Below are 11,042 nucleotides of genomic sequence, written 5' to 3'. Positions count from 1 at the left end.
CCTAGCCAGTTTGGATGTTCACCTTCCTAGACCAGGATGGAGGGGGGAGGACTTCGGACTTTCCACAGGGCAGGGAACCCTGACTGCTCTTCAAATAACTTTCTTATTAGACAATATCTGTTGGGAAATTCCTACCTTATTTGACGCCATCGATGTTCACAGACCCAGTCATTGCCACAAGTCATGTCTGGATTAATGGTCACTTCCTTGGTTACTCCATTGTTATTAGGTGGCCCAATCCAGTCATTTGAATCCTTAGTTATTGAAAGATTCAGGTCATTTGAATGTGTGTCTGTAGAATTCTTTCCAGTACAGCAAACCCAAACCAAACCTCTTATACTACTTCTTTCTTTGCAGTTTCTAATTATAATCTAAGTCCTGCAGTGTTTTACAGACCTTCACTGAGCCCTTCACTCTGTGCAAATTCATATTTTCTACTACTCAATTCAAACCGACAGTAACAATTCTTAAACTTCTCACTTTCTATCAAAGAAGTACCACGAATATCACTTCTCAATACCACTAAAATCTCTTCAGTGTCACTTAATATAAATACAATTAGAGACAGGAATACTAGCACTAGAGAACAGGCTTTAGTCACTAACTTAGAAGTCTCCATCTTCATACATAATCTGAAAACTGAAGCATAGTGGTTAGCTACTCAGAAATTTCAAGAGCATATATGAAAATGACTTTAATATAACAATTTATACACTTATATTAATTCACTTCTTACTACTTGGTGAAATGTGTTTATAAAATATCCCAACTTTCCTTATTGAGCTAAACAAAGTATAAATGCACATATGATGATGGTTGAATTGTAAATACATTTCTGAAAATTAGAAAGGCTCATTCCAAGCCTGAAAGCTCTTCAGGAATAGAACAAATTTCAAGAATAAAAAAATAAAAAACAGAAGGAAACTCATTTTGAAAAGGAAATAAGAAAACCTGTTTTTAATTGTCTAAAAAAGAAACATTTCTATTTTATATTTGATATTTATCTGTGATTCTAGTTTCTGGCATTGAAAGAGAAAACTTCACATAGTCTTTCAGATATCTGGTTGTCTTATTTCCTTGATTAATTTTGAAATTGTTTAAACTTCTCCACCCAACAAACAACATATAATGTTTGTAATTCTTAGATTAATTTAAAAATTGTTTCAGCTTAGGTATCTAATCAACAACTCATACTGTTTAAACTTCTATAAACATATATTATTTACAGATTCCCTGTCAAATCATTGTCCTATAATTTTAAGAAATTTATATCTATTATATTTCTTAATTTCCTTCAAATCAACTACCTTTTATCCCACAGGAAGAAAAAATAAAAGTATCTTAATACACTAACATTGATTTGAAAAGAATTTGAAACTCTATTCAATGTTAGCAGACATTATGCCCCGTTAACTGTTTTTGGTCAAACTTTATCAGGAACACCAGCTTTCATCTGATTTTTCTCCTATGTAAATTACTGATTTTTCCAATCAGGTACATTTTCAATATTCTTACTGTACCAAGCTTGGTAAATAAACAATTTATAATAAGTATCACGTGTTCTAACTTAATGTAAAATTAAAACAGAACCTCTTCCTTTTTTAGGTTAAGATATGCTCTGAAGAACATCAAGACATACTTGTCCGTTCTGGATGTTTCTTGCCCAACGGTAACTTGACATTACTCGTGTGAATCCATAAGGATGAGCCAACATAAATCCAACTGCCATTTTATACATTCTGAAAGTTTAAAAATGGTATTAAAGCAGAAGTATATAATGTAATCCCATCATTAAAAGCAGGTTACACAACAGCAAAGAATGTTCTCCCACCTAGCATCCCAGAAGGTCAGGATGGATGCTCCTCCAGCACCATGTCCTCGCTGATTATCATGGTTGTCCACAAACACAAGGGCTCTGTCAGTAGGCACAAAACCCCAACCTTCTCCCCAGTTCCTACATTTTAAAAAAGTAAATTATTATTTCACAATGCTTAGACTAACTTTACATATGGCATCCTGTGTTGTCTAAATAAATGACAATTACATTTTAAATCTCTGTTATAGGTACATATAAACATGTATATGCATATATATAATATCATTTTCTACGATTACATATCCTCATTTAGGAGTTACACTTTAATCTTTTTGTTCTTAAAAAGTTTATTTTCTTTAAAATTTTCATTGAATTGTAATTTTATGGACTTGAAAAACAAAAATCCATTTGATGTTATATAGAGTGGAAAACTGCAGTTCTATTATAATAAAAACACTCAAATTTCCAAATTAATTCTTTGATATAACATATGTAAACTCCTACTTGACAACATAATAAGTATCATTTATGAACATAGCTATTCTTGTAATAATAATCTAACTTTAATAGACAATAAATAAACATTTCTGGAATGCAATGGATATACTACAAACAGACAACAATCCTTAAGTTAAACTTTGATTTTCCAGGGCTATCTGGGGATTGACATCCCAAACGAAAAGATTATTAGGCACTGTTTAAAAACATTAGCCTAATAATCAACCACTTCATAATTGTTTAAATGAGAATAGTTGAAGTTATAACGTACTGATATCAAATGACATAAAATCCACGACAGATCAAATGAATAAATGGTGTGTATTTACTTTAAATAGGCCATCTTCTCTCCACTCCACTTGCGGATAACTGTGCCAAGTTTTGCTCCATACTTGAATTCTGTCACACGACCATTTCCAAAGTACTCACTACTTTTAATTGCCTCGCCACCCAGATCAATGACCTAGTAGATACATTGGGTCAGCTGTAATTTCTAATATAAATTCAGGGCATATTACTTAAATATAATGTTACTCAGAACTCCTTATAATATTTTTGTTATTTGAAATGATAATATTTTTTTCTATATACTAGGATTCTGATTCCTCATAAACTGTCAGTCACAATATTGAAAGTAATCAAATGACAGGGTCACTTTTTATCCTGCCTGGTTGACTGACTGGGAATATTCATTAGTTCACACTGATATAATGTTTACTGTCAAGTGAGTATCAGAAGTGTTTATGAACTCATTAGTGTTTCCAAACAAATAGGTTTCAAAGGCATTATGACCAGTACACTTCAAATGATATTGCTGCCATGCAGAGCTTCCACAATTTGTCTAAACACTTACAAGCCTAATACAATGAGACAAATCTTAAACTCTGAAAGATTGACTTGAGACAAAAACAATTATGATTACTCTATCTTTTATAACAGTATCATTAATGAAGTTTGCACTAACTTAGAACCTGCTGTGGTAAAGAAATAAGTGTGCTACCTATGAATAACTGCAATGCTATTAGTAAACAATTGAGTTCTACAGTGTATAACTGATATTAACCTACATTATACATGTTATGCTTAGTAAAATCTCCTATCTACTATCTGATTTAAAAAATGATGACATATAAGAAAAGGCCCATAATGCCTCAACATTACACTATGAAATACAGAAAGAACTATAGACACATGAGGAAATTGGGAGATAAAAATCAGGGAAAACCATATCAATGGTTTGTCTAGTAGCAATATATAAGTATATTTTTAGCAATATAAACAGTCAGTTATAATTAAAAGCATATATATTTATATATACATACACATATATTCTTAAATGAAATATGTTTAACAATGTTAAAATATTTAGGAACATATATGTGTGTGTGTATACATAAGTGTATAAATATATATACATGTGCTCCTAAATATGTATATATGACATATAAGAACACATATATAGTATGTATGTTCAATAACAAAGAGTCAAAAGAAAGGCCACAAACTTTAAGGAAAGTATGGAGGGGTATATGGAAGCGTTTAGAGGGAGGGAAAAGAAGAGAGAGACATTGCAAATTAATTATAATATAATTTATAAATGAGAATGTATATTGTTTTACCTCTTGGAAAATGAAAGGCCTGCTTCCTGCAGAGAACCATTGTGTATTTAGGTTATGCAGTTTGTCCAAAATCGCCTTTATGTCTCCAGGCCACATGTGCTTAGCAGCATCAAGTCTGAATCCTGCTACACCAATGTCAATGAGATGGTTCATGTAGTCAGCCACCTTGCCACGAACATAATCTTTCTCAAGTGCAAGATCCAGAAGGCCAGACAGACGGCAATTTCTGACCTATTTTTAAAAGATGATTGATGATATAATGTCATATATGGTCTGTGAATTCATTTCTTCATTCAGTCCCTCATTCATTTACAAGTGGATATTTTTATACTGCCTTTACTTAGATCATAGTATATTGCCTTTCCTTAGAATATGAGAAGTACTGATGTATTAATTTGGACACAGGTTTTCAGATATTTAATGTAGCAGATACAGAAAATATCAGATAGAATTGTTAAGAATCTTAGCTGGGTAATTCTCTCTCTCTCTCTCTCTCTCTCTCTCTCTCTCTCTCTTTCTCTTTTCCCCTCTGTCTCTTCTCCATCTTCTCTATTTGCTTCTGATCTCCTCTTCCTCTCCTCTCTTTCAATTTTTTATTCTTTCTTTCTTTTTCTTAGTTCACAGATTCTATTCTGAGATCTTCCATATGTTAAGAAAGTGTACTACTCCACTTTTGAAAACACTTCCTAATATTTGAAATGGTTTTAAAATATTGTTGTTTCTAATAATTTATTATATTTATTTATAATTTACAATAGTTTATTTAGATTTATTGTTGTTTCTAATAATTTTCCATACTGCAATGTTTATATAAATCATAAAAACATGAAATAAAACATTTAAGTTTTTCATCCAAGATAACCAGAGCATGTCTCCATTTCATCATTGACATTTGATGTATCCTTACAAAATCATGAAACAAAAATCCAGCACATTTTTCCATTTCTATTTTTCAAGCTTTCCGTCATATTGACCTATTATTACGAAATCTGAATATGTCTAAGGTTATCCATAAACTCCTTGTGCATTCCTACATGCCTACATGCTTCTTTATTTTGATTAATATTTCTCTCATTACCTGATTGGCATCATTATAGTTATAAATTTCTCCATCGCATTTTCCATCATTAAAATCCCAAGCAGAGTATGGAACTGCTGGGAATTCCCTGTTATTGGCATTGTAGTAACTTCCACAGGTACTGCTTGTCCCTGCACCACCGCCTGCGCCACACATGTGGTTAATAACTGCATCCACATAAATACGGACCTGGAAAAGAAAAGTGCTTGCTTCAACTGGATTCAGGAATCTAAAGTTTTAATGGCAAACTCATAACATGCTAGCAAATCTCCAAAACCTATCGTCTAATTATTTATAGATTTATTTTAGAAAAGAGAGTCAGTGGGAAGGGAGACTAATGTGAAATTAGATCAACACTAGTCCTAATATTTAGAAAAGGATATAGAACTGTTAAATGGAGCAAAACAGTAACTATTGCGATTATAAACAAAAAAATCCATTTTTAGGAAGCAAAACAGGGTATAAAAATGAGACTATTGTATTTGAAATTTTGCAGGATCACTAGAAAAACTGTGATTACAATATCTGCTGTGCATCAGAAGTCCAAAAGGTAGATAGCTATCTCTTCATTATAGGAGTAAGTAGATTCTTAACATTAAAAACAAAGATGGGGAAGAAAGCCCAAGAATTGTGGGGAGAAAAAGGAATCCTATAAAATGAATTAATCCTCACATCTGGCCCAATGCCTATCAGAAATCTGTTAAGTATTTGTAGTTATTAATTCTAAAAGTGAACATTTTGTTATATTAAAGAATTTAAAAGGTGACAATAAGACAGAAGCACATTTTTAATAATAGATAAAAATTCAATATAAGATTTCAGAAATTTGAAATCTTCTACTCAAACAGAAAGAACTTGAAACAAAGAGAAATATTTTATATATAGTAACTGTATAGAAAATGTGACTTCACTTACACCAACATTGTTGCATCTCTTCACCATGTCCTTGAATTCATCTTCATTTCCAGACCTTGTGCATATTTTGTAGCTAATTGGTTGGTACCTTTCCCACCATGGCCTATATGGATTATAAACCACGATGTTTTCATTGGGTGGAGAGACCTACAAATAGAGTTAGTATAATTAGTGCTGGATTAATGCTTACTTCACATAATTAAATCTTGACAGAAACCTATCAGTGACCTGATGTTATTTCTCACCCTGTGCACATGCAGCTCTGTTGATTAATAACCATGTAAAAATAAGCAGACATTGCAGAGTTCCCACTTCAGGACCCTGCAACAAAGTATAAAGAGGCCACCCCACCAAAACGTTTCCCTCTAAAGGAAAGTTATGTGTGAAAAGAAGTTATCCTCCAAACTTGCTAATCCTCATTAGAAAACTCTTTTGTGTGAGCACAGTGAACTCTGCATTTAAATATTAAACAAATCTTACCTGAACCCCTCCGAATCCCTTAGGAGCTAAGTATCGCTCACATTCCTTGGCAATATCAACCCAGCGCCACTCAAACAGGTGGACGATAGAAGTCCGTCCATATTGAGTGTGTGGGTCATACTGAGCCCAGCAGAACCCAATGAGGGAAAGCAATAGGAAGAACTTCATTTTGCTTTGAAGTTGTCAGTGTTCTCTCTACCACCTATTTATTCACTGAAAGAGGGAAATTTTGAAAGGAAATGTTCATGAATAAATATTTAGAGTACAAGCTATAATCTATAAAAGATTAACATAATGGTATGAGCAGCTGGAGACTTCTCAGAAACTCCCATGGAGAATAAACTTAATGATTTTTAAGGTCAAATATTATTTTATTGGTATTACGTCTGGTTTGTTATGTACTCCAGGAGTACATCACAACTGAAACCATATATATCTAGGATTTTCCATCGTTAAATCTTTGTTTAGTCCCTTACAAATAATTATGGAACCATCAATTCAGCTTTTTTTTCTCCCTACTATGATTTTTTTCTCATTTTAATAATTTCTTTGAATTTTAAGAACCTGAAAATCATGATGGCATGTACCTACTATCTTAGTACTAGTGTGAAAGATAAATCAAGATAATGTACAATTCAGCAGAATATATGGAAACCTCTCAAAACAAATAAATTAATAAGAATTATATAAAGGATAAAAGGGATGATGTTAAATAATAAATAATAATAGTGAATAATAGAATAAATACTTCTGAGTTATTATTTATAGGTATAGATTCTTGTTTACTGATACAAAGTTAAATTATATTCAATATTGTCTGCATTCATGCTTCTACCTCTGCTTAAGACATTTTTTCTTTTTTAAATTGATTTATATTGAGCTCCACATTTTTCTATGCTCCCTTCCCTGCCTCTCCCCTCCCCCATTCAATTCTCCCCCAAGGTCCCCACACTCCCAATTTACTCAGGAAATCTTGTCTTTTTATACTTCCCATGTTGATTAGAACTATGTGAGTCTCTATTGGTGTCCTCATTGTTGTCTAAGTTCTCTGGGATTTTGGTTTGTAGGCTGGTTTTCTTTGCTTTATATTTAAAAACTACATATGAGTGAGTACATATAATAATTGTCTTTCTGTGTCTGGGTTACCTCACTTAAAATAATGTTTTCTAGCTCCATGCATTTTCCTGAAAAACATTATTTTTTTCTGCTGTGTAAATGTACCACATTTTCCTATCCATTTTTCAGTCGAGGGCCACTTATGTGGTTTCCAGTGTTCTGGTTATGACAAACAAAGCTGTTATGAGCATAGTTGAGCACATGTCCTTGTGGCACGATTGAGCATCATATATATATATATATATATATATCCCCAAAGTGGTATTACTGGATCTTGAGGAAGGTTGTTTTTTAACTTTCTGAAAAATTACCACACTGACATCCAAAGTCATATGTATTTATCATATTGCAATGAACATTTCTACCTATAATCAAGATACTTATACATTGTTTACATTCTGAGGTCATTGTCATCACTTGATGCATAGTTGTTTATTATATAATATTCCAATATGAAGTCTTATTCTTTAAGTTATATAGATATTAGGAATTATATATTAATAGCTATCTATGTTTGTCATACTTATAGTTAGACTAATCAGGTTCTTTAGATACATAGAGATTATATTCTGCATGAATAGGTAATCAACAACTTCATAGAGCTGTAGTCTATGGTATTTAAATAATTTAGGGTTCTGTTGAACTGAGACACGATTGCTCCTTGCAGCACCGATCTAGTCCTGAGAGAATGCTGAGCAGCAAAAGCACTCCACTTGGAGCTTGTTTTCTTCTTGGAAAAATTGGCCTTTGGGCAAAGAACTGCCCATGCCTCAACCAAATGCCAAGTACATGGCCTCCAGAAATGAATAAGTAGGACTGTCAAATCTTGCCAAGACAGGGTAAGACAGTTTTGAAAATTTCCTGCCTCAGTAAATGGTCTGTCAGTTACTCTAGGCCTTAGCTAAATTTGGTTGTTTCAACATTGCAATTGAGATTTGGGGTGATTGCCCAGGTAGCCAGTTCCCTCTGTCATTTGTTGCACATTTTAGAAATTGCTTGACTGCACTTCCTGCTTACTTAAGTAATATTTCTCTTCTCAAATCTTCAATGGGGTTGAAGACTAGATAGTTGTATTTATTTTCCTCTCAAGACTTGGCCAAGTCATTTATTACACAAGAATTAAACTAGTTAGGATAGAATAACTATTTAATATATTTGTTCTTATTGTATATAATTTTTATTAGGCTTAGTACTCTCTTATTTAAACAAAAGGAAGAGGTGCTATAGGAAATCCTATAGCAAGTAGTTACCCACAAACACCAACAATAGATTGTGCTGCAGAGGGTGTAAAGTAAGGGGAACACTACTACATTGCTAGTGGGGATGCAAACGTGTGCTACCACTCTGGAAATCAGTATGCCAGTTTCTCAGAAAGTTGGGACTCAACCTACCTCAGGACATAGCAAAGCTACTTTTTGGCATATACCCAAAAGATACTCAATCATGATATAAGAACATGTGTTCAGCTATGTTCATAGCAGTTTTATTTGTCGTAGCCAAGATCTGGAAACAGTTTAAATGTCCCTCACCCAACGAATGGATAAAGAAAATGTGGGCCATTTACATATTGTAGTACTACTCAGTGATTTAAAAAAAAAAAAAGGACGTCTTGAAATTTGCATGCAAATGGATGGAACTGAGAGAGATAACCCAGACCTAGAAAGACAAAAGACTAAAACAGTATGTACTCACTCATAATTGGATACAAGCTGTAAAGCAAAGAATATTGAGCCTGTAATTCATGATCCTAGAGAAATTAAGTAACCCTAAAAGAACTTACATAGATCCATCTGGAAAGAGGAAATAGGCTATATTTCCTCGCAAAATTGGGTACTGGCTTTGTGGGAGCCTAGGCAGTTTGGATGCTCACCTTGCTAGACCTGGAAGGAGGTGGGAGGTCCTTGGACTTCCCACAGGGCAGGGAACCCTGACTGCTCTTAGGCCTGATGAGGGAGGGGGAGTTGACAGGGGGAGGGGGAGGGAAATAGGAGGCGGTAGCCTGGAGGAGGCAGAAATCTTTAATAAATAAATAAATAAATAAATAAATAAATAAATGAAACTGCAAAGAAAATTGGGAACATGTGGGTGGGAGGAAGGGAGGTTGGAAAGGAAAGAGAAGGGGAGAAGTGGAAGGGGAGGAGAACTTGAGGGATCAAGGTAAGGTAGTCAAGATGGAGGAAGGACAGAGAAGAGAGCAATGAAAGAGATATTTAGATTGACTGAGCCATTATGGGGCTAGTAAGAAATTAGACAAATTCCCAGGAATCCACAAGGATGATCCCACATAAGATCCTAAGCAATAGAGGAGAGGGTCCCTGAACTGGATTTGGCCTATAGTCAGATTGATGACTATCTTAAATGTCACCATTGAACCTTAATCCAGCAACTGATGGAAACAGAGGCACACACCCTCAGTGGAGCTGTGCTCCCAAGTCCAGCTGAAGAGTTGGAAGAGTGAGAATATGACCAAAGAGGTCAAGACTATGATGGGGATACCCACGGAAACAGTTTACCTGGGCTAATAGCAGCTCACCACCTCTAGCAAGACAAGGAAGGAACCAGCATAAGTCCAAACTGAAGCCTCTGAATGTAGCTGACAGTTATATGACTGGTGAAGACTGAGGGGATTATCACCAGGACTTATCGCTATTACTTGTAATGGCTTTTAGGGAACTTATTCTATTTGGATGGATATCTTGCTCAGCCTAGATAGAGTAGGAAGGTCTTTGGACCTTCCTCAAAACAATGTGCCTTATCCTCTCTGAGGAGTGGATGGGAGATGAGGGATGGATAGGTAGAGGGAATGGGAAGAGGAAGGGAGAGGGAAATGGGATTGGTAAAATAAAAAATGTAAAATAAAAAAGATAGTTTATTTCTCTTTTTAAAAAAAAATAAAATAAAAAATTAAGTCTGTCCAAATAATGAAGTATCTAAATTTTCAAATCTTTGTAGAGTTTCTATAAAGTCTATGGAACCGGCTTTTAACTTGTCATGCCCAATAAAATTTCAGTCAATGAAAAATAAGTAGAGCCAGCTAAGACCCTAAGCAATAGAGGATATAGGGCCAAATCTTGACTTGCACTGTGGTCAGACTTATGAGTAGCTTAAATATCATTATACAACCTTCATCCAGCAACTGATGACAACAGAGGCAGAAACCCACATTGGAGCACTGGACTGAGCTCCAAAGTCCAACTGAAAAGTGGGAAGAATGAAAATATGATCAAAGAGGTCGGGACTATGATGGGTACACCCACTAAAACAGTCTAGCTGAGCTAATGGGAGCTCAGCAACTCCAGCCAGACAGGAGAGGTAAATGCATAGGACCAAACTAGTCCTTATGAATATGGCTGACAATTACATGGCTGGGACAGACTACGGGGCCACAGGAAATGGCACCAGGATTTATCCCTACTGCATACTTGCTTTTGGGAAACTATTCTCTTTGGATAATACCTTGTTTAGCCTATATGTATTAGGGAGGGCCTTGGACCATCCCCAAAGCAATGTGCTTTACCCT

General features: G+C 34.5%; 1 protein-coding gene across 1 annotated transcript in view; it reads right to left on the bottom strand.

Annotated features, from left to right (window-relative positions):
* Positions 1-6,601, bottom strand: part of LOC101983794 (pancreatic alpha-amylase) — an 11,056-nt gene extending 4,455 nt beyond the window's left edge. The window contains exons 1-8 of the mRNA XM_005372116.3: positions 6,407-6,601; positions 5,927-6,073; positions 5,012-5,200; positions 3,934-4,164; positions 2,644-2,777; positions 1,832-1,954; positions 1,640-1,739; positions 136-254 (exon numbers count right to left, since the gene is read on the bottom strand). Coding sequence (XP_005372173.1) covers positions 136-254; positions 1,640-1,739; positions 1,832-1,954; positions 2,644-2,777; positions 3,934-4,164; positions 5,012-5,200; positions 5,927-6,073; positions 6,407-6,574 — 1,211 coding nt within the window. The 5' untranslated portion in view covers positions 6,575-6,601. The remainder of the gene's footprint in view (positions 1-135; positions 255-1,639; positions 1,740-1,831; positions 1,955-2,643; positions 2,778-3,933; positions 4,165-5,011; positions 5,201-5,926; positions 6,074-6,406) is intronic.
* Positions 6,602-11,042: the final 4,441 nt, after the last annotated feature.

This window comes from Microtus ochrogaster, unplaced genomic scaffold (assembly GCF_000317375.1).
Source record: "Microtus ochrogaster isolate Prairie Vole_2 unplaced genomic scaffold, MicOch1.0 UNK189, whole genome shotgun sequence".
NCBI classification, from domain to species: domain Eukaryota; kingdom Metazoa; phylum Chordata; class Mammalia; order Rodentia; family Cricetidae; genus Microtus; species Microtus ochrogaster.
This window is presented reverse-complemented; position numbering and strand designations above follow the sequence as displayed.